Genomic DNA, 25,244 nt, shown 5'->3' with positions numbered 1-25,244 from the left:
AAAAAAATTATTGCGGATTTTGGTGTTAAGGGAAAGCTTTTTTAAAGGAAATAATTTGAAAATTTTTGAAAGAATGGAGGGTACTTGAATCAAAGTGTGAAATATGATATGTCAAGAACTATGTAATGTTTGAACAACCAACAATAAAAATTAAAAAAAAAAAAAGAATGGAGGGTACTGATATATAGTGGTAGGGGAAGGCTGTTTCACTTTGTGGGGTGAACTTTGAGGGCTAGAGGAAAAACAGAACGAATATGGATGTATGGCTTATGTGAGGAGTAGTCAAGCACTCCTCTCTAGCCTACCATCTCCAGTGTCTCTCTTACTCTTTTTTGTTGTTTTATTGATTTTATTTTTAAGCAACAGAGCTGTTCAAAGAAAATCTTAAAAGATGTATAAATAGAAACAAAATGGATGCATAACTACTTTGGTTGAAAACAGACCTACCTTCCTGTTTTTTTACTTCCTAATCTCTTCATCCCTGCCTCCACAGTCCTTGAGATACCCACTCAGTATTCCTAGGATAGTACAGGGCAATTGAAAATGTAGAGAAATCAAATAGAATGGACTGTATTCAGTAAAAAATGTGAAAGTCACTGGAGTTTGGTTGTCATTAGTAGTTCATGATAGAATTATCCTATTCATATTATCATATTCATCTTTAATTCCACAGCCATCACATACTGTAGGCACCCTGAAGCTTCTCAAATTATTGTTGATTAATGAATCATAATTAAAGCCATATATCAGCAAGAATGCTCTGTTTGAGCAAGAACTTTTTAACAATGAAATATCGAATAGATGCCTGGAATAGATAGAATAAAAACAAAAGGGCACATTGGACAACTGAAATGACAACTAAGTCAGATCTCCTTTTTGTTTAACCAGACACTGGTCCTTTGTAGTTATGTCTACTACCATCATTTAGCATAGGTTTGAATAAATGGTAAGGCTATATCTTGTAGCCAGAGATTTCTGATTAACTTTCTTAGTCCTATTGTATTTTAAAATGTTCAAGCTTAGCAAAACTCAGCTTTGCAAATAATACGCCAGCCTTTTAGGTCATATTGGTCATAGATTTGATGATACTAATATCGGAGGATGAGGGTAATATTAACCTTCTTCCAGTTTTTCAATCTTGTTTTTAAAGATGTATTCTATTACTTGACATTTGTTGGTTTTCTTAGATAATTGAAAGCTAATCATTCATACTCTTGTTTGATAGTGATTTTACATTTTCAAAATAAATGCTTCTTGAATCATTAAACTATTTTATTTTTTAAAATTTATTTTTCAGTCTGATCTTGTGGATCAAAGTATATTTAATTTTATCCCAGAGGGGGAACATTCAGAGTTTTATAAAATACTCTCTACCCATCTGCTGGAAAGTGATTCATTAACTCCTGAATACTTAAAATGTAAGTAGTGACTGTGAAGAACAAACTCAAATATTATATTTGATAGCCTTATCCTTTACTTTTTTAAGTTTGTGAAAAATAGACATATTTAATAATTTAAAATGCAGCCAGTCATGGTAGTGCACTCTTCTAATCTCAGCAGCTTGGGATGCTGAAACAGGAGGATCGCAGGTTCAAAGCCAGCCTTAACTACAGCGAGGCGCTAAGCAACTCAGTGAGACTCTGTCTAAATCAAATACAAAATAGGGTTGGGGTTGAGGCTCAGTGGTTGAGTGTCCCTGAGTTCAATCCCAGGTACTCCTGCACATACACAAAAATGTAAAATACAGCGTTGTTCCCTATACCCTATTGTGTGCTTTTTAAATATTAAAAATATATGTATATGTGTATACATGTATCTATATATAATGGAATTGTGTTCATATTTTAAATCTGAAATCTGTTCCAAAGTAAACTGAAATTTCATCTTGTTTTATTATAATAAATCTGACCACAGCTAAGCCATAAAATTGTTTTATACAGAAATGGAAACCTGGCAATCAATATCTTTTTAATATTTGAATAAAATCATGTTGTATTTATTGATATAGATAATTAAACCTTCTTGTTTTGTTCATTGTGGACTAAGTGGGCACTCAAACTATGGAGGAAAAAATTGCAAATCTTTTAAGATTATTAAATTAAAAGAAAAATTATTTACTTTTTAAATTAAACTGATTTAAGTAACCTTTTATTGGATGTGTGTAATGTGCTAGGCACTTATGCTTTATCATAAAAAGAACCAAAATAGTGAAAAACATTTCTTATCATCAAAAAACACAAAATATTATGGTATAATTGAACATTTCTACTAGATTTGTTAGGCAAATAGTGCACAACATTTTCTTCACTGTTACTCAGTATGAACTTCAGAATTGTTACATCACTGTATTTGGCCATTAGTTATTAGACATCTTTTTTAATAATTTTTTTTCATGTTTTTTAAATGTTTCCTTATTTGGAAATAGTGACATCAATCATCTTAAAGCTTCTTTGTATTTAAATCCTAAAATTCTACAATTTATTAATGACCAAAAATTAAGATATACAGGTGTTTATCTTTTTTTAAGAATGGCTAGCTTTTCAGGGAGAGAATTCATTTGAAGCCTAGCTGTAATTTTTTATAATCAAGTTTGTATGACATTGACCTAGGTCATTATAATCTTAATATTTAGGAGAAAGATTTGACTGGATCTAATAGATACAAAAGCCAATAATGTGCCTATAAGTAGTATTTGAGGTAATGAAATGAACAATATTGCTTGAGGTAAATATGTAGAGTAAGGAGAGAAGAATTAGAAAGGGACCCTGGGAGAGAGAAACAGGAGGACAAAGAAGAAGGAATTGGCTTTAGAGACCCTCACAAGGACAGAATTGGCCATAGAAGTGAATCAGAATATCGGGCATAAAGTAGAGACCATAGACATCTGTTTCTAAGATCAGAGATGAGAACAGCAATACTACTTTTCAGTAGATAAATGAATTAAGTGCCTGAAGCATTGGATACACAAAAGAAGTTCTTCCCCAGAAAAAAAAGTGTTTGATGTGTGTTAAAACTTAGGGGACATTGCTTAGAGAGTTCAGTAGGTCATTTTGGTTGTGATAAAGGTGGTACATTTGATGTAACTTATGTCTAGAAAGGGAAATAAGGGCAGAATTATAAAGAGCCTAATATTTCATCCTATAGGGTTTTAATGTTTTACATTGTGGAGAGAGAGTGAAGGAGATTTGGGTGGTTTTATAATCAGAAGGGTGAAAGGGGAGTCACTTGAGTAAAAAATTTTGAAAAGGACTGCACTCAGGACAAAAAGGGAAAATTGATATTATTGTTGTAATCAAAGTAAGGATGAAGAGGAAAGTATATGAATGTTATGTAGGGAAACTCGGTAGGCTCTATGTTAGGTACTGGTGACCAAGCTGGGGAGGGTTTTGGGAAGACGATGATACTTAGATTTTGAACCTGTTGAGTTAGATGATAAAACCATTTATTTTGATAATAAAAGAGCATGAGCTTGATGTGGTGAGTGAAGGAAAGTGTTAATAATCCTTGAGTGTTGAAGCAATGCTATAAAAGTAGTATTAGTCTAAGTCTTACCAGTGATCTGCTCTGACAAGATGAGCTGGGTTCCAAAGAGCTGGCTGCAACATGAAGCTAAGAAAATGGTGAAAAGTCACACAATACAGAAGTAGTTTTCATGTCGAGGGTAGGATGGCTCTGCGACCTTAAGGGTCAGCTTCCACACTGGAAGGTGCTGGAAAGACAGCGTGCACCCAGAATCTCTTTATTTTTATAGGGGGGACACACAAAGGAGATTCCAGAGAATGTTCTTCACCAAATAAGGCGTGGATTAAGGTTTTAAAGGTAGAGTCTTGCTTCGTGGTGTCTTGTGGTCAGCAGATTGATTGACATCTTGGCAAGTTACTGGTGCTGTATGGGATCACAGGCAGAGCAAGAGAAGCGGCGCACTTGCATCGCACAGCCCAATCAGTGTGAAGTGCCAGACCTGTCCCCTCATATAGCTCCAATGAGTATAGCTCACATACACAGCCCATGGATGGCTTGCAACAGTCTAAGTGTAGTAGGAAGGGATGAATCAAGGCAAGAGAGTGGAGGCACAATGAATAAATGTTTCAGCTATCTAGGTGCAAGGCAATTTGTGACTCCACTGAGTTGATGGTCCTAAGTGTTAAGTGGAAAAATGATTTATGAGAGTTTCCTTGGTGAAATAAATAGCAGGGCCTGGTGACATATTAGCTTTGGGATTTGTAATAGGTAGAGAAGAGAGCAAATTGATATGTAGAGGAAGTAGGGATATGGTTTCTAACTTTGAAATAAATATACATATGGCAAAGAGGACAGCTAACTTAGGAAGAAACAGGAAAAATTCACTTTCAAATACTTCGAGTTTAAATTACTGATGGGACATTGAGTGGAAATATCCTGAAAGCAAATAATGATATGAGAATTTGTGTTACATAAAATGTTAGTGTTGGGGAAAGATATGGAGTGGTAAATAAGATTTCCAAGACCAGTCAGTTTATAGCAGAACTCAAAAGATGAAGATCAAAAGAACCCTTGTGAAGTTTGCTAGTTTTTGAAGATGGTTTAGCAGAAAACAGAGGAATAGTCAATAGGTAAGAAGGCAAGTTCATGTTACAGGAATGAGGGAAAAACTATTGAAGTTGACAGTAAAAATGTTGATAGGCTTTAGGAGAGTAGAGGTGCAAGGATGCAAGCCATAGTGCATGAGGTAAAGGGAAGTGAATACATGAAAACAGAAACACTTACTGAAAAGAAAGGAGATCTCTGACACTAAAAAATGAAAAAAAAAAACTCTTTGAAATGGAAGACCTGATCAAATTTAAAATTGTAGAAATTAAGGACCTAAAGAAGAAAATTCATGGCCATTAGTTATTAGATATATTCTGTAATCATCTTTTCATGATTTTTAAATGTTGCCTTATTTGGTAATAGTGACATCAGTCATCTTAGAGCTTCTTTGTATTTGAATTGTTAAATTCTATAATGTATTAGCAACTGTCCAAAAAAAAAAAAAAAGTGATGTAGACCTGGTCTTTAGAAGATAGGAACAGCAGCTGTTCAAAGTAGAAGCATTAGCTTTAGGTTGGGAAGCAAAACCTTTCTTTGAAATTAGAGTGAAAAATGAGAAAGGACAGGTAAAAATAGAGAACAGTAAGTTGTGTGTACAAGGTGAAATAGCTCTTGAAGGTACTTTACTTTTATGGACTAAATAATCTGTCATTGAAGACGTCTGCTGAAGAAAATGTGAACTTATTCAACAATGAAAAAAACTTTTGTAATCTTATTTCATGTGGTATATGACAGATATTGACTTTTCAATCATTTATTTCAGCAAAAAATCAATTAGAGTTCTGTTGTCATATGCTTCGAGGAACAATAGATCCAAAGGAGCCATCTACCTATGAGTATGTGAGATTTATAGGAAATTTCAAATCTTTAAACAGTGGTGAGTTAAATGCTTCTCTTAGAATGTATTTTAAAACTTCATATTTTTCTAAGTAACAGCCAGATTTTACTGGAATAACTGATGATACATATTTCCTTACTGTTTTAGTATCTACTGCTGCACATAATGGTTTTGAAGGAACTATACAACGCACACATAGACCTTCTTATGAAGATAGAATTTGTTTTGTAGCTACTGTCAGGTTAGCTACACCTCAATTTATCAAGGTATGTTTCTAATTTAAGTGCTTAAGAGGTTTTCCGTTTTTATATAATTTTTATATAATTTTTAATATAATTTTACATAATTTTTGTCTCTAGAATGACTGAATTTTTCTGCAAGCATTGAAGTAGGAGTGGCTATTAAATTTGTATGATTATGATTATGATTGTGATATTTCAGAAACAATGAGTTATGAAAACAGTAATTTTTAAGCATATATTGCAGTTAGCCAGTGATTATGTGTCACCATTTGCCCTGCTTTTGTGCCAGATTTAGGATACTTGGTATATAATTCACCTTCTTCACTAAAAGAGAAAGTCCAAAAAAAATCTAGGTAATTTTTTAAAGATTGTTTTTGAAATTTTCTTTTGAAATGTGTAAGTGGTTTTTATTGCATATAATTTACCTTTTACATTTTCAAATTTAAGTAATTTATTTTTATTTCCTGGGCCCAGCAAGCAGACAAATAAGGAAATGGGTTAGCTCAACCACTTAGTGGCTGGAATGAAGAAACCAGGACAAGATTTGAGAGACACATGGTGTAGGACACTAAGTACTGAGTTAGCAATTAGAAGATCCAAAATAAGTCTTGTTCTGTTTGTTTTGATCTTAGGAAGTAATAACAATAGCTAGTGTTTGAGCACTTATTGCATGCTATACTTTTTTACATGCATTATCATGTAATTCTTATAACAGCCCTGAAATACATGCTGTTATAGTCCCTATTTTGTATATAAGGAAACTGAGGCTTAGAGAAGTTAAGTTTCTTCCCCAAAGTCTCTATTAAATGTCAGAACTGGAGTCTTGATTCTTTTTCTTTCAGAGCCCAGCTCCTTGACTATATTAACATTGTGCTGCAGGAGGTTATTTAAGGGTACAGAGGAAGTTTATAATATATTAGCTAGTGTGACCAGAGTCTAGGGTTCATATATTGGAGAAAATAGGATAGTAGGAAGTATGGCTAGAAAAGTAAGCAAAAGCAAGAAATGAAACTTATTTCTGTTTTTTCTCCATGCTGAAGAAATTTCAGTATGAGGACCCACAGAAGATTTTTAGGCAAGAAAGTTACATAAGCATATTTGAGTATTAGTAGAGTAATTGTGACCCCAGAATAGAAGACAGATTGAAGGACAGAGAGGCTGTTTAGTTAGATGTTAGCATAGTAAGATATCACTGATGGTGATGATCTAAACTAAGCCATAGAAAATGGATGGGATATAGATTTTTTTAAAAGAATGTTAAAAGGTGAAATTGAGAAGATTAGTAGTGGCCACTTGGATGCTAAAAGGAAAAAATGAAAGAGTACGTTATGAAAATCAGATTTCTAGACTTTGGCACTGCACAGGTAAGTGTCCATCAATTAGTTGGAAAATTGTACAACTGTACAATTAGTTCATTTTGGGGGCATACTGTTTGAGGTGTATGGGGCTATCTGAAGAGAAATATAGAACAGTAACTCAGGAGAGAAGTCTGAAGCAATAACTCTACAGTCTGCGTTTAGTATCATTTATTGCTCCATTTAAAGTTGTTATCAAAGCAGGGTGTGGTAATATACTCCTATAATTCCAGTGATTTGGAAGGCTGAGGCAGGAGGATTGCAAGTTTGAGGCTAGCTTCAGCAACTTAGCAAAGCCCTAAACAATTTAGTAGGAGACCCTGTCTCAAAATAAAAAATAAAAAGGGCTGGGGATATGGCTCAGTGGTAAAGCACCTCTGGGTTCAAACTTACCAAAAGAAAATATATTTTTTAATATATTAATTTTTTTCAAAGGTGTTCAAATGCTGGCCTTCCTAGGCTTGCACTTGACCACTGAGCTGTATCTCTAGCTTATCACATTTTAGTACTAAAAAATTAAATTTGTTAAAAATTTATTTAGGGAAAAGTCATCTAACAGTGACTTTTATATCTAATAATATTTAGGATTCTTCTAAGAACACAGGGAAATATTTCTGAATTTTAATTATCGATTTATTTGTAGGAAATGTGTACTGTTGAAGAACCCAATGAAGAGTTTACATCTAGACATAGTTTAGAATGGAAGTTTCTATTTCTTGATCACAGGTAATTAACTTCATTTTTAAACTTTATAAAAAAGGTAATAGTTATGTTACATTATTCTTGACTAATGGATTTTAAGGACAAACTTTTTTTCTAATCAGGATTTTCAAATCCATTTTCCATTTTAAAAAAAAAGCTCCCCAAATTAATATCTGGTTAAAATGTTTCTTGTGGGGTACTTATAATGTTATTGTTTTTCAACTTAGGGCACCACCAATAATAGGATATTTGCCATTTGAAGTTTTGGGAACATCAGGCTATGATTACTATCATGTGGATGACCTAGAAAATCTGGCAAAATGTCACGAACACTGTAAGTAAATTTTAATATTTCTGGTAAGGTTAACTTTTTAAAATCATATAAAGAGAAATCTTGTCCCATTAATGAAAGGTAGTAAAATGTAGATTTGCTGTAATTTTTTGTAAGTATATAAAATAGAAACAAGTTTAGTTTAAATTTGATCTGATTCCTACTTGATTGATTATCCATATAAAGCTGAATCTAGTATTTTAAAAAGACAAAGTTTCTCAAATTAACCACAAAAACCACACACACTTTGCTTACCATCTGTTAAAGACTTCAGAACTCAAAACCTGCAGAGCATGTGTTGGGAATAACAATTACTTCAAACAGTGATGTTATTTTGCTTTTGGTTAGTTAAGGGTTACAAAATAAATGCCTCAGAGATACTGTACTTGAGAGTGTCTATGGGAAAAAGAAGGTCTGATGTGATTACTTCCTGTTGCTACCCTTAGTAAATATAGAAGGAAATCAGCAGTTGAATCCTTGAATATTTGGAACTTTTATTGTATGTGAAAAGTATATAAGATCAGCAATGACTGGCTTCAAAGTTTGACAGTATAGAAGATGTGAAAATTACTTGAGAACTTAAACCAGCCCTAAAGAATTGCATTTTCCTATCATTGGTGTATATATTTTTTGAAAAACCAAGAGAAGAACTATATGTAGAATGAACTATATGTAGAAGAACTATATGTATCATTTAAATGTAAATGATAGTTTTTGATTTAAAAAAACCAGATTCTTCATAACTAAGTATGAATCAAAGAAAATATTTTTATTTTCTTTTTCAGTAATGCAATATGGAAAAGGCAAATCGTGTTATTATAGGTTCCTGACCAAAGGGCAACAGTGGATTTGGCTTCAAACTCATTATTATATCACTTATCATCAGTGGAATTCAAGGCCAGAGTTTATTGTTTGTACTCACACTGTAGTAAGGTAATAATTCTTTCAAAGAACTTTTGAATTATGATAACATTCTTTAACAATTTTGGCAATGTAATTTTTATGCCTGACATAGTATATAAGTTTCTAAATCACAGGTAACTTAACCTTAATGTTTTAATGTGTCAAACTACAAAGTAATATTTTTTTAATATATTATTAAATTTTCTTACATGCATTTTAGGAATGTCATATAAGTAGTAGATATATAATGCTTGACATAAGTTCTGTGCTTTACCGTAGAATTCATACTATCACTTATGTACCAAAGTCAGTTATGCAACTGGAAAACTGGAAAGAGCATATTCTTTCATTTTTTAGTTCCTCTTAATATACATACTGTGTTGTCAGAGATTATTTATAGTAGCATATAAAATTTTCATATACCTAGAAAAATGCAAATTGAATTAAGAGTACCCTGTGGATGTGTTTTAGGTTTGTGTAGTACATAGAAAAGAGTCTAGAATTAGTGAAGAATTTAAGTGAAGCACATAACAAATATTGAATGGTTGCAACTCTGCAATATCTTAATGAATGAACAAACACTAAAATTTGATTTTTTCAATTTATAGTTATGCAGAAGTTAGGGCTGAAAGAAGACGAGAACTTGGCATTGAAGAGTCTCTTCCTGAGACAGCTGCTGACAAAGTATGTTTCTTATAGTCTTTTAAAAATATAATTACCTAATTTCTTGCCATTGAAACTCAAACTCAATCAGTAGGAAAATTGCGTCTCAAATACATCCTTTTCTCAAGTATGACAGTATGATTATACTTTACTGTTTACTTTCATTTTTCATTTAACATTTTAAAATTTCATTTACTTCTAAAAAAAATTGAAGATCTTACCATTTAGCAATAATAAGGATAGACATCTAATCTCAGATTAAAACTACTATTATTAGTTACCTTTGATGTGCTGGACTTTAGCTTGATTCTTCATATGAATTATGGTGTGTGATTTACTCCTTGGATTTACTTCTTGGAACCACTGAACTCAGATTTAAAGGAGAGGGTTGAACCTGCCCTTCATGATACATGACTGAGAAATTATAGTCAGAAATTGAACTTTGGTTTCTTTCTTTTGCTCGTGTTGAAGTATAGTATATTACTTCTCCGTTGCTATGTAATGGTTTCTCCAGAACTTAGTGATATAAAACAACACACATTTACTATCTCTTAGATCATGTGCATCAGGAATCCAGGCACAGTTTAGCTGGGGCTTCCACTTGAGGATCCATCAGAAGTCTAAAGTCCTCTCAAAGTTCCACTCAGGCACTGTTCATTTCCACCTCACTTAGTGGTTGTTGGCCCAGTTGTTCCTCATGGGCTGTTGGACTAAGGGCTTTAGTTCCTTGATGGACAGAGGCCACCTTCATTTCCTTTCCAGGTGACCCTTTCCATCTGAGCAAGCATGCAAGAAAGTACAGGAAGAGAAAGTACCAGGCAATTGTACTTAAAAAGTTTTTGCTTTTTAAGATGAGAGAAATAATAGCATGTTTGTATACTAAGAGAATGATCTGGTAGAGCAAGAAAAGTTGAGCAGTGTTTTGATTAGGTAAGAGAAGGTGAGATCTAGAACACAAGTGGAAAGATCATGTTTAGCTAGGGGGACAGATTATTTGACCATAGCAAGAGTTGGCAGCCTGAGGCCTGAGGCCAAATCTGGCTCTCTGAATGTAATACCCACAAACTACAAATATTTTTACATGTTTAAGCGGTTGAAAGAAAATCAAAAGAATAATAATGCTTTATGACACATGAAAAGTAAATCAAATTCATATTCTAGTGTTCATAAATAACGTAACGACACACATTCATTTATAAAGTGTCTGTGGCTCTATTTGTACTGCAATAGCAGAACTAAATAGTTGTGACATATTCTATGGCCCACAGAACCTAAGAGATTGACTCTCTGAAAGAACCAGTAAATGTTACAGAAATAATTGATTGATCCCTGATTTATAGCAACATGAAGAAGGATAAATACGTGACTATCTCATTTTCACAGTTACACTCTCACTTTATGTCTTCTGTCTATATCCAGCTTAAATTTATGGTTAATTATTGTAACCATGCATGTATCTTCAGCTCCCTAGCACCTGTCACCCTTTATCACAAATCCTTGGCAAAATCTCAGTGCTGGTTAAACCCAGCTGTTAAATGGATAGGTATAGTAGTGAGAGCTTATAGCAGTACTCTCAGTAAATAGGTACCAAGAGTTATCAGCCAAGAGTCAAGTAAGGACAGGAGTTTTTGGAGGTTTGAGAAGGGAAGTGAAAGTGTTAAATGGTTGTGTAGGCAAATGGAAAAGTGACTATTCTAGGAAATTATAGTCTGCTTGGCAGGCAGAATAAAAGCCACTAGCAGTTCTTGGTCATTTATTTGATATGAAAAAATAATCATATTGTGTTTCTTCTGCCATGTTCAGCTCTGTAGGAGCAGATATGGGAGAAGTAAAAAAAAAAAAAAAAATGGGTTTAACCAACACTGAGAATTTTGCCAAGCAAGTGTGATTAAGGGATATAGGAACTAAGAAATTAAAGATACATACATGGTTATAAACAATTAGCCATGGATTTAAGCTGGATAAAGAGAGAAGACACAAAAAGAGAGAATGTGATTGTGAAAATATGGTTGAATACATATATTGTTGGTTCCATTTAAGCCAAAGGATTATTGGAATTGAGATACTAAAAGGAATGAGTAGGAAATATGGGAATTGTGGTCAGAGAAAAAGATGATTGAAACTGAGATTATGGGAAGGTTTATTCTTATTGAAAATGACTCTAGGATATGACTGTAAGAATCAGTGGATGAGGACTGGTGGAAGAGGAGATCTTTGGAGGAGAGTACAATAAGGAAGAGAGAGGTTGTGGTATTGAATGTTTCTATGAATAACCTTGGGATTAATAGTTAATGAGGGGAATACTGAGCCAGATTCTAAAATTTAACTGCTGTGAAGTGACCATGGGGTCTGTACATAACTGTAAGAGACAGTGAATTATAGCATATGATTTAATGTTAGTTTCAGAGTTGTGAGTTTGGGGAAAGAAGGAAGGGGAAGTGGTCTGGAACCATCAGTAGAAGGACTTTTGTAGAGCTGTGGTCTGAGAGTTGTGAGAGATAGAATAGACACTGCTGAAGAAAACTACAAGGAAAGTAGTGTCCTCTGGGGCAGTATGGGTTTTAGTTAGAGCAAGCCTGTGAAGGAATGTTCAGAGCTGAGGTTGAGAATACAGAGCATTTTTAAAATTGTAGACACTTGGTGCTGGGGATATGGCTCAAGTGGTAGCGTGCTCGCCTAGCATGCGTGCGGCCCGGGTTCGATCCTCAACACCACATACAAACAAAGATGTTGTGTCCGCCGAAAACTAAAAAAAATAAATAAATATTAATATTCTCTCTCTCTCTCTCTCTCTCTCTCTCTGTCTCTCTCTGTCTCTCTCTCTCTCTCTCTCTCTCAAAAAAAAAAAAATTGTAGACGCTTAATGCAAGCGGGAGGTTTAGAAGGCTAGGAAGCAGTGAAAGTAGGAGACAAATAGAATGAAGGACTGAATGAATAGTAGTTACGGTAGAGGAAACAAAGCATTGGGTGATATCACTCCTGTTTTTTTCCCCTAAGCACAAGTAACTTTGAGATCATACTATTTGTGTATGTGTGCATGGGTTTATACAGATTTGTATATATGTGTACATATATATATTGTGCTCTCCTGCAGTAAGAATAGGTATTTACTTCTTTTTTACTGCTGCATATGAGAGTTTTTGATAGGACACTTTGCTCTATTATAATTTAGAGGAAAAGAAGATAGGTGTACTGTATATACATCCTATATTAGCAGATAAGTTTATATTTTTGATGGTGGCAAGATTATTGTTCTTATCTGTATAAGGCAGGGCTGGTATAGGGAGACAGATTTAAGAGCAGTGAATACAACAGACATTAGTATGTAAAAACGTGGATGTGTAACTGATGTGATTCTGCAATCTGTATACGGGGGAAAAATGGGAGTTCATAACCCACTTGAATCAAATGTATGTAACATGATATGTCAAGAGCTATGTAATGTTTTGAACAACTAATTAAAAAAAAAAGAAAAGAAAAGGCATGGAATAATTGTGAAGGGTAGGAAAGTGAGCCCAACGTAAATAATGCTACTACCTAGTATTGGGTATCCATCTGAAGTTCATGATCCTTTAGTCAGACTGCACTTGTTCCTAGAGGAACCTTTGAGCAATTGAACTAGAAGAATAAAAGAGTATGACTTAAAGTGGTATTTTAATTTGTTTTCTTAGAGGTGCTACAGTGTTGATGTCCAGGCAGAGACCGAGGGATGGAAGGTAGGGGAAGGGAAAAAATTACTAGAGATGAGTACAAAGCTAAGAAGTAGGATAAAGAGAGGATATTGGATGATTCTTCCTTATGGATATTGAAATTTTGGAGAAAGATCAGAATTGGAGTAAAGATTTTGAGCCATCAAATGCTGAGTTCCAAAGGTCATTACAGTATTTTGAATATAAAGTAAAATGTTATCACTATCTTTTTTTTCTTTCTTAATGTGATAAGAAACAACATAAAATTGCCATTGAAAGGGTACAGTTGGTGTAGTTACATATATTCCCACTGTTATACAGTTATCACTACCATCCATGCCCAGAACTTCTTTATCTTTCCAAACTCCAAACCCATTAAACAACTTCTCATTCTCCTGTCAGCCAACATTTTACTTAGTATTTTTTTTTTAGCTTGACTTCTCTAATTACTGCATATGAGTAGAATCATATAATATTTGTCCTTTTGTCCTGGCTTTTTTCATTTGCCATAATGTAGTCTGAGTTGATTATGTTGTAGCATGTGTCAGAATTCCCTTTCCTTTTAAAGCTGGGTAATATTTCATTGTATGTACATACCATATTTTGCTTATAGATTGCTGTTACCTTTTAATCATTGTGATTAATGTTACCGTGAGCATACATGTACAAATAACTGTTTGAGTTCTTTCATTTCTTTTGGAGAATTGCTGGGTCATACAGTAATTCTTTTTTTTCAATTTTGAGGAAGTGCCACACTGTTTTCCCTAGTGACTATGCCATCAAGGCACAGGAATTTAGATTTTTTGCATTCTTGCTAACACTGGGTATTTTCTTTCTTTCTTTTTTTTTTATAGTGGCCATTTTAATGGGTGTAAAGTGATATCTCATTGTGATTTTAATTCACATTTCCCTGATTAGTGAGGCTGAACACCTTCTCACATGCTTATTAACCATTTGTGAATCTTCTTTGGAGAAGTATTTATTTTGTGCTTTGCCCATTTTTTAATTGAGTCATTTGTTTTTCATTGTTTATTTATGGGAGCTCTTTACTCTTTTCATAGTATCATTTGATGCATTTAACTTTGGTAAAAGTCATTTTATTGGCAAATCCAATATCATGAAACCTTTCCTCAATGTTTTCTTCAAGAGTTTCATAATTTCAGCTCTCAATGTTTAGGTCTTTGATTCATTCTAATTTTTGTATATGATATATGGTAAGGTGTAGTCCAACTTCTGTCTTTTTGCTGTTTCCTTGAATAGAGAATGAAGCCAAAACTTTCATGCTTTACAAAATAAGTTCTCAAGCCAGGTATGGTGGCACACACCTGTAATGCCAGCTACTAGGGAAGGATGAGGAAGAAGAACACAAGTTCTAGGACCCTAAAGTAGAACCTTAAAATAAAAAATAAATAAATAATAAATAATGAGTAAACAAAAAGTTCTAGGACCTTAAAATAGAAAAATAAATAGTTCAATGGTAAAGGGCCCCTGGGTTTAATCTCCAGTTGCCCCCACTAAATAATAATAATAATTATTATTATTATTATTGGGGGGGGTACTGGTGATTAAACTTAGGGGCCTTTTACCATTGAGCTATATCCCCATCCCTTTTTATTTTTAGACAGATTCTCACTTAAGTTGTTTAGGGCCTCCTAAATTGCTGAGACTGGCCTTGAACTTGCGATCTTCCTACCTTTAGTCTCCTGAGTCAAAATTTATCATTTTTTTTACCTACTATATATTACATAGGTAGTTTTGTCTTACAGGTAAAAAAATGAATTTTTTTATTTTTATTTTTTTGTTAGTAAGCAGTATTTCTAATTTGAGATTTCTAAACTGAACCTCAAGAAAACATTTCTTTGTTTCCTTAGAGCCAAGATTCTGGGTCTGATAATCGCATAAACACAGTCAGTCTCAAGGAAGCATTGGAAAGATTTGATCACAGTCCAACCCCTTCTGCCTCCTCCCGGAGTTCAAGAAAATCATCTCATACAGCAGTCTCAGACCCTTCCTGTGAGTACTTAACTTAAACTTCCATTAAAGGGAGTACTACTAAACTGTTTGTGTTAAAGGTTATTTGTCAAATGCTTCTCTAAAATTATAATTTATTTTCATAATTTTGAGGTATATTAACCTTTCCAGTGAGTAAGAGGTGCAGTGCTCACTGTTAGCAAAGAATTAAGATCATCAAGTGGCCTATAAAACATGTAGGTTATAATGTTGTTATTGTTAAATTTTTAATCATCCCTCAAAAATAAAACAAAACTATTCTTACTGTAAAAGCCAGCAAATGTTCTTTAAATTTGTTTTTTAAAAAAATTTTGCAGTGTTTTTTCTTTATGAAGATATGCTTAATTGTCCTTATGTTACAGTTGGCCCTCCATATCAATAGTTCTGTGCTGTAGATTCAACCAAGTGCACATAGAAAATGGTTCAAAAAAAATTGTATCTGTATTGAAAATGTACAGACTTCTTTTTATTTTCCTTATTCCTAAGTAATAGAATATATCAAGTATTTACATAGTATTTGTATTAGGTATTATAAGTAATCTAGAGAAGATTTAAAGAACTTACAAGGATGTGCATAGGTTATGTGCAAATACTACACCATTTTGTGTCAGGAACTTTTGAGCTTCACAGATGTTGGTATCCACAGGGAGTCCTAGAATCAGTCCCTTTTCAGGGAATGACTAGTAACTATTTTTAGATTGAAATTTTTTCAATTTCATGTTTTTTTTTTTTATCTTTAAAGAAGATAGAAGCAATTTAAATGAATTTCATAGTCATGGACTTTACTTTTATTGATTTAGAAAACCAACTAAAAAAAGTTTTTATTCACTGAAGTACATTTTGAGATTGATCTTTGAAAACTGTATTTTTAAATATTAATGCTATTCTGCTTTTATTGACTAACTTCAGCAACACCAACAAAGATCCCAACAGATACTAGCACTCCTCCCAGACAACATTTACCAGCTCATGAAAAGATAGCTCAAAGGAGGTCATCATTTAGTAGCCAGGTAAGCTCTATAGTTAATACACTTTTGAATAAAGATTAATTAAAAGGGAAAGTTATCTAAATGTTCAGGAAAAGTAGTTGGTATATGACACTCAAGATTTTTCTTTAATTTTTGAAGTGGTTACCATACATATAAGTCATTTTTGTTATTTTTCAGGTAAAATGTTAGGGGTTTTTTTTTTTGTTGTTGTTTTTTGTTTTGTTTTGTTTTTTGTTTTTTCCCAGTTGTGAACAGCTGATAATTAAGAACAATTTTATATCTACATTCAGATGCCAATCACCTATTGTTAAGTCCAGCCAACTTCTGAGACCTCATGCATGGTACTACGGCAGTGCCTTGGAAGACACAAAATAAATAGGGAAAAGGCTTTTCCAGTGTAGAGAGGGAGACATACCTGTACTCAATTTACAAAAATATGAGGCATATTGTAAGTTCCAGTGATCAGTATATCGTGTGTATATTTCTGGTGGAAGTACTCATATTTGAGAACGAGTGTCACTTCAGTGATATTTTTTATTTTGCTTCTAGTCCATAAATTCCCAGTCTGTTGGTCCATCATTAACACAGCCAGTGATGTCGCAAGCTGCAAATTTACCAATTCCACAAGGCATGTCCCAGGTATTTTTTGTTTTTTTTTAGTTGAGTATTTACAAATGATAAATTGGTTTTAGGTAAATATGATTAAGTTTATAAATAGTTTTACATATATTTAAAATAAATAAAATATAACTATTATGTGTGTGTGTATATATATATACATATCTATGTAAGTACACATGCATATTTATTTATTTACACTTATAGGTGCAATGAATCTTAACTAGGGGCATTTAGAGTGTCTAAGGACATTTTTGTTTGATACAATGATTATGGAATACCACAAGCCCTTAGTAGACATGGGCCAGAGGTGTCAGGTGTCTTTTGAGATGCATGGCAGTCTTGTACAACAAAGAAGTGTACTATTTAATATACTAAAACACCATTTCCTCTGTTGAAAAATACTAAAGACATGAAGTTATTAAAGGTGAAGTGTAACAGTTCATTTTGTTCTTCCTATGGATGTTGGAAGAATTGAGTAACTTTATGCATATTTTAGTTTTTGTGTTCAAATATAGGATATTTATTGATTTCCTGGGTGTAGCAGGAATTGTAGGTGTTGACAATATTTATATTAGCTTTACTAAAAGGCTATTGCATCTAAAGCGAAAAAAGTTAATTATGATACTATTATATAGTCTCTGTACATCATATAGACCCTTAATGCAGCCTGAAGAAGTGAAGAAAACCTTTCTAGGAGAATTGTTGTCTGGCCCACAACCCAAAGAAGGTCTATAAATAAGCAAGACAAGGGTGATTCCAAAAGTGATGCTGTTACTTTTGATCTTAACATTTTAACTTGTGATTTATAACTTGTTCAGTGCCTCAGATATGTTAAGAATACTTCTTAATAGTAATAAATATAAAATCTTAAGACTTGTTTGTCATTAAATATTTTTATAATTCTGATTTCTAATAATATGTTATCATATAAGGACTTTATAACATCAATGTTTTGTTAGGTATTACGATTTAGTCCTCAAATTCTATTTGCCAGAAGCTATTCTAGTACCTGGAGACTAAGTAGTACAATATTGAAGGATGAATAGATAGCAGAAGAAATCAAGGGTGAAATGAAAAAATACATAGAGGTAAATGAGAATAGTGATACAATATATCAAAATCTCTGGGACATTATGAAGGCAGTTCTACGAGGAAAGTTCATAGCATTGAGCTCATTCATTAAAGAATAGAAAGACACCAAATAAATAACATAACATTATATCTAAGGTCCTAGAAAAAAAGAACAAATCAACATGAAAATCAGTAGAAGACAGGAAATAATTAACATCAGAGCTGAAATCAATGAAAGTGAAATTTTAAAAATCAACAAAACAAAAAGTTGGTTCTTTGAAAAAAATAAACTTAGTCAAACTAACCAAAAGAAAGAGGGGGAAACTCATTATTAAAATTTGTGATGAAAAAGGAAATATCACCACAAACACTACAAAAATATAAAGGATAACAGATACTGTTTTGAAAATTTATACTCCAGTTAATTAGAAAATCTTGAAGTCATCGACAGATTTTTAGAGACATATGACCTACCCATATCAAACCAGGAGTACATAGAAACTTTTAAAACTTTAAGTAATGGAATTGAAAACACCATGAAAAGCCTACCAGCAAAGAGAAGCCCAGGACTGGATGGAGTCTCAGCCAAGTTCTACCAGACCTTGAAAGAAGAACCAACACCAGTGTTCTTCAAATTATTCCATGAAATAGAAAAGGAGGGAACCCTTCCAAACTCATTCTATGAAGCTAGTATCACCCTGCTATCAAAACCAGACAGTGTCACATCAAGGAAAGAAAACTTCAGACCTATATGCCTGATGAACATAGATGCAAAAATTCTTATAAAATACTGGTAAATCTCATTTAAAAAAACACATTAAAAAGATAATAGTGCACCAGGATCAAGTAGGTGTCATCCCAGGAATACAAGGTTGGTTCAACATACAGCAATTAATAAACGTAATTCACCACATAAAGAGACTTAAAGACAAGAACCACAGAAGAAGCATTTGACACAGCATCCATTCATGTTCATTACTCTAGAAAAATTAGGAATAGTAGGAACATTAACATTATAAAAGCTATATTTTTAAACTCAAGGCCAACATCATTCTAAATGGAGAAACACTGAAAGCATTCCCTCTAATAACTGGAACAAGACATATATGCCCTCTTTCACTACTTTTATTTAGCATAGTCCTGAAAACTCTAGCCAGAACAATCAGGCAAAAGAATGAAATTAAAGGGATATGAATAGGAAAAGAAGAGCTTAAATTATCCCTGTTTGCTGGCAACATGATCCTATATTTAGTACCCAAAAAACTCCACCAGAAAAGTTCTACAACTCAAAATGAATTCAGCATAGTAGCAGTATACAGAATTAACACCCATAAATCATTCCTATACACCAATGATAATCAGCTAAAAGAGAAAATAGGAAAACTACCCCTTTCACAAGCCTAAAAAAAAAAAAAATACTAGGGAATCAGCCTAACAAAAGAGGTGAAAGACCTCTACAATGAAAACTACAGAACTAAAGAAATTAAAGAAGACCTTAGAAAGAGGGAAAGATCTCCTGTGTTCTTAGATAGGTAGAATTAACATTGTCAAAATGGCCATACGACCAAAAGTGCCATACAAATTTAATGCAGTGCCTATTAAAATTCCAATGATATTTTTCATATAACTAGAAAAAGCAGTCACGAAATTCATTTGGAAAAATAAGAAGCTCAGAATAGCTAAAGCAGTCATACCAGACCTTAAATTATACCATAGAGCTACAGTAACAAAAGCAGCATAGTATTGGCACCAAAAGAGGTGTGAAGATCAATGGAATAGAATAGAAGACAGAGAAACAAACCCACATAAATATAGTTATCTTATACTAGACAAAACTACCACCAAAACACACACACACACACACATACACACGTTGGAGTAAAGAGAATCTCTTCAACAAATGGTGCTAGGAAACTGAAAATCCATATATAATAGAAGGAAATTTAACCCGTCTCATCCTGCACTCAACTCAAAAGTGGATCAAAGACCTCGATATTAGACCAGAAACCTTGCATCTACTAGAAGAAAGTATAGGCCCAGCACTCCAACATTGTCAGCTTAGGAACTAACTTCCCCATTCAATATTTCTAACTACTGGGGAAATGCAGATTAAAACTACACTGAGGTTTCACCTCACTCCAGCCAGAATGGCAGTTATTAAGAATTCAAGTAACAATAAATGTGGGGGAAAGGGTAACTGATATATTGCTGCTGGGACTGCAAATTAGAGTAACCACTATGTAAAGCGGTGTATAAAGATTCCTCAAAAAATTAGGAATGAAACCACCATTTGACCCAGGTATATATTTGATATATACCAATTGGTATATATTTGATATATACCAATCCTCGATATATATCCAAAGGATTTGAAATCAGCATACTATAGTGATGCAGCTGCATGAATATTTATAGCACCTCAATTCACAATAGCTAAGCTATGGAACCAACCTAGGTGCCCTTCAGTAGATGAATGGATAAAGAAAATGTGTTATCTATACACAATGGAATATTTCCCAACCATAAAGAAGACTGACTTTATGACATTAGCCAACCAGTGGATGGAACTGGAGACTGTCAGCTAAATGAAATTAGCCAGTCCCCTCAAAACCAAAGGTTGAATGTTCTCTCTGATGTGTGGATGCTAGCCCACAAGAGAAGTGAGGCAGGTAGAATAGAAATTCAGTAGATTAGACAAAGAGGCATGAAGGGAAAGGAGGGAAGATAGGAATAGGAAAGACAGTGGAATGAATATGATGTAACTTTCCTGTCTACATATATGAATATACCACAGTGAATCCTAACACTGTGTACATTCACAAGACTGAGATCCTAATTAAATAAGGTATATTCCATGTTTGCATGAATGTATCAGAATAGATTATACTGTCATGTATAACTAAAAAGAACAAATAAAAATTTAAAAAATGCTATTTGTTTTCAAGTACTTACAGACTAGCATTCTACCTAGTGAGCTATATCCACAGCCCAAGCATTTCATAACATAGGGATATTTTTATGCAATAAGTAATGTACTATGTCAAACATACTAGTAAGCATTCAAATTTCACATTTCATTCACTAATAAAGCTCCAATACTTTGTCTTTTTGTTCTATAATTGTATTTCCTGTTATCCTTTGTTTTATGTTTGTTTCTATTTTCTTTTATGTACTTAATAGAAGTCCATTAAATGGTGACAACATAATGTTCACCTACAGGTTCAAATAACATTAGTTAAAATATGTTCGATAATATAAGTACAACATATTTTGACTAATATAAAGAAGACATGAAGCAGTTGTGGTACTAAATTTGTAATATTTTCTCAAACCTAGTAGAATCTAATGTATATATAATATGGTCTGTTGTTTGTCATCTTCAGAAGTCAAGTTTGTATACTTTGGAAAGTAGTTTTCGGTATCCTTAATACAAACTTTTGAAGATAGGATAAAAAAGCATGGGGTAAACCATACAGTTCACTGTAGGAGAATATTTTAAAATAGATTTTCAGTAACTTGAAATTTTTTTCTGCCCTTATACTATATCATGTACTGAATATTCATGGAAATAATCAAATGAGACTATGTTGACTTAAGAGGTGAATTATCAAATGTGGCTAAATTACAAGCAGTAGAAAACAGGCACTGTTTATTACTTAAGTGTAAATCATAGAGAAATAAGATTGAAAGCCCTGGAAGTAGAGTAACTTTGTTTTCCTACATAATACATGCATTTATTCATAATTGCTTAGTCTTTAAAAGCCTGCTTTAAACTTGTCTGATGACAGTATCAGTTAAAAACATGAGTGAAAATAGTAATATTAGTTATCTATCAGATTTTTGTCACTCTAGGTATCTCTACTGATAATGCAAGTAAAAGGACATTGTAGGAATGACAGAATTTGATATGAATGAATTCTAGGTATAGGCTCCATTTCCACATGGTGAAGAATAGACACAAACATAAAAAGTAATTTGTTCTAGTAAGTACTGAGCCACCATTTGAACTCCGGTCTTCTAACTCCAGGTATACTTGTAAACATTCAAGATCCACTCAGAAGTCAAAAGCAAACCAGAAATTTGAACAGGGATAATATTTTTTAAAAGTATTAACTAGTAACTAAGAAAATCTGAAGAATACAGGAATAGGAGATGTAGACAGCAGCCACTAACTAGATGTCAGGGAAAGCACACAAGAAAGACAGACTTGAAGGATTCCCACTAACTGACCAAACATCTCTTCCCCTATGCCAGGCTGAGAGTCATATCTCATTTTGGGGAGGCATGGCTATAGCCACTGGGTGATGGAAAAGTTCAAATAGCTGCACAAAGGAGGTCTGGAGAGCAGGAAGTCAACTGCTTTGGGAAACTTACAGCCCACTAAGGTATCATTGAGACTTGCTGAGATGCTGTTGAGACTCACTGAAAAGCCTTCCACTGGCACCACTGATATACGAACACGAAGGAAAAGCACCAGAAGCAGGAAAATAAGCACCTTTGTTTGCATTGCCCTCTAGGACCATCTGCTGACATGGCTAATGTTTACATGCCAGGAAAGGAGAAAGTCCTAGGTCCCATGTCACAAAGCAAAGATGGCAGATTAGAAGTTGAGAGGCAATACATGATAACTGACATAACATTCCTAATTCATGGTATACTGCTTATTTTTCACATTGCACAATTAAAAGAAGCAAGTATTTCTAAAATATTTTATACTTTTTTCCACACGTGGTACTTCAGTTTCAGTTTTCAGCACAGCTAGGAGCCATGCAGCATCTGAAAGACCAGTTGGAGCAACGGACACGGATGATAGAGGCAAATATTCATAGGCAACAAGAAGAACTAAGGAAAATTCAAGAACAACTTCAAATGGTCCATGGTCAAGGGCTGCAGGCAAGTTAATGTTTTTTTTTGTTTTGTTTTTTGTTTTTTTTTTTTTTGAGTGCAAAGAAAGTGTGCCATTCACATTTTGTTTTGCTAGGAAACTGGCTTTTCTTAATGAAAAGAAGATGCATTTCCCAGACTCCATTCCGTAAATACCCATAAATTACATGATCAATATGATTATATTTACTTTCTCCAAAGATATTCATTCCTAAGGATATTTCCACCAGCATCTTTGTCTTTCCAGATTACTGAAATACAAATTTTAGTATTTACATCCTTAATAGAAAAGTTACATTTTTTTAAAGAAGCTTTAAGGTGCAGAATTTGTAAGTAATAGTAAATACCAATAGGTATGTTACATATTTGTCTTACTTGTCCAACCAACAGGACTATTCTAGGTGACTAGAACTTTGGTAAAGGAAAACTTTAAATGAATTATTTCTGCCTAATTTCATAAATTTTAAATGATGGATGATACAAAGCCACCAGTCCACAGACCTTTGAGTGGCACTGAGTTAACACTACAATTGGAAACACAATAGGTTAGGATGACTGGAATTATGAATGTGAAATTTCACATTTTATTCAATAATTATTTTTGATCAATCAAAATGATTTATGATGTTGTTACTTATTGTCTTTTAAACTTGGTTTGAAACTTTGTTTGCTATCATTTGTCTTTAATTCCCAGCACCATCACTGCCCCCCCCCCACCAAAAAAAGAAAAAAAGCTCATTTAAATGTAATCTTTTATTTTCACAGATGTTTTTGCAGCAGTCAAACCCTGGGTTGAACTTTGGTTCTGTTCAGCTTACTTCTGGAAATTCATCTAACATCCCGCAACTCACACCTGTAAATATGCAAGGCCAGGTTGTTTCTACTAACCAAATTCAAAGTGGAATGAATACTGGACATATTGGTACAAGTCCGCACATGATACAACAACAGACTTTACAGAGTACATCTACTCAGGTAATGTCAAGTACAACGGGAAATGGAATGTTGAGTAATTGAAGTATGAACTAATGTTAAAACGAAAATAAAGTCCTATCTTACGCCGTCTTTTAAAATGTAATAGTAATTAGAACACAAAATACTGAGATGATCACTAAAATATTTTGTACAAAATTATGTTCATGTTAAATATTTTCTCTGTTTTGACATTTAAAAAATTTTATGATCTGTTTAAGGATCTAGCCTAATTATACAATTTTCTTATAACTTACAGACTACTACCATATGTTAAAATTTTGCGAAGGAGATTGATCAGGAAACATGTTCTCATATCTCACATGTACATAATAGACTGTTGAGATCAGTGGTGGTTTAACTAACATTCCATAAAATTCTGGTATCTAGTGTATATTTGTGACTATAGATGAAAAATATAAAATGAAAAATGAATAAATATACCTAACCATCAGTCACTCATTCATGTATGTTTTCTCTCATCACTGTTAGGATCACACTCCTTTTAAAGTTATAGCTTACCTTCTAACAGGGAAGTCAAGACTAATTCATTGTTACTACCAGTCATTCCTTTGTAATTAGATCTCTTTCAGAGTAATATGTCCTGCCACACACTGTTAGGTTAGTTGTTAAAACAGTGACTAGTAGAAGCATACATCCCAAATAACTTTGCTCAGCTAATCTTTCTGTAAAACCTTCTCTTTTCTAGCAGAATCAACAAAGTGTACTGAGTGGGCACAGTCAGCAAACATCTCTTCCCAGTCAGACGCAGAGCACTCTTACAGCCCCACTGTATAATACTATGGTGATTTCTCAGCCTGCAGCTGGAAGCATGGTCCAGATTCCATCCAGTATGCCACAGAACAGTACCCAGAGTGCTGCAGTAACTACATTCACTCAGGACAGACAGATAAGGTAGTTGTCATACCTCATTTGTTATTTTCAGAGTTGTAAATTGATTTAATTTAAAGCAGTGATTTGGGACTAAGGACATAGCTCAGTGGTAGAGTGCTTGCCTAATATGCACAAGGCCCTGGGTTCAATCCTAGCACTATAAAACACAAAACAAAAATATCTGATAAGTTGATTTTTTTAAAACATGATTTTAGTTTGTTGCTCATTGAAGCCATGGTTCTTAAATTTGAAATTAAAGATATATCCATTGTTTAAAGGTTTTATAATAAAAGAGTACCAAATTTTGTTTGTTCTCTAAACATGAGTTATTAACCCAGGCATTATGCTGCTCACGTATAATCCCAGCGGCTCCAGAGGCTGAGGCAGGAGGATTGCAAGCTTTAGCAACTTAGCAAGGCCTTAAGTAACTCAGTGAGACCCTGTACAAAAAAGTTCTGGGGATGTGGCTCAGTGGTTAAGTGCCCCTGGGTTCAATCCCCAATACCCCCCC

General features: G+C 33.6%; 1 protein-coding gene across 5 annotated transcripts in view; it reads left to right on the top strand.

The window, feature by feature from the left end:
• Clock (clock circadian regulator) overlaps nt 1-25,244 on the top strand; it is a 114,226-nt gene that overhangs the window by 73,365 nt on the left and 15,617 nt on the right. For 4 of the 5 annotated variants that reach the window (XM_076865262.2, XM_076865260.2, XM_076865261.2 and 1 more), the window contains 13 exons: nt 1,298-1,418; nt 5,333-5,446; nt 5,555-5,673; nt 7,648-7,730; nt 7,934-8,040; nt 8,823-8,970; nt 9,549-9,624; nt 15,164-15,305; nt 16,212-16,312; nt 16,841-16,930; nt 22,724-22,876; nt 23,633-23,842; nt 24,549-24,754. In XM_076865262.2, the coding sequence (XP_076721377.2) occupies nt 1,298-1,418; nt 5,333-5,446; nt 5,555-5,673; nt 7,648-7,730; nt 7,934-8,040; nt 8,823-8,970; nt 9,549-9,624; nt 15,164-15,305; nt 16,212-16,312; nt 16,841-16,930; nt 22,724-22,876; nt 23,633-23,842; nt 24,549-24,754 (1,670 nt within the window). The remainder of the gene's footprint in view (nt 1-1,297; nt 1,419-5,332; nt 5,447-5,554; nt 5,674-7,647; nt 7,731-7,933; nt 8,041-8,822; nt 8,971-9,548; nt 9,625-15,163; nt 15,306-16,211; nt 16,313-16,840; nt 16,931-22,723; nt 22,877-23,632; nt 23,843-24,548; nt 24,755-25,244) is intronic. The other variant, XM_076865264.2, reaches the window with a different exon arrangement.

Source organism: Callospermophilus lateralis, chromosome 8, assembly GCF_048772815.1.
Source record: "Callospermophilus lateralis isolate mCalLat2 chromosome 8, mCalLat2.hap1, whole genome shotgun sequence".
Classification (NCBI taxonomy): Eukaryota; Metazoa; Chordata; class Mammalia; order Rodentia; family Sciuridae; genus Callospermophilus; species Callospermophilus lateralis.
The sequence above is the reverse complement of the archived record's forward strand: the minus strand, read 5'-3'. Positions and strand labels throughout refer to the sequence as shown.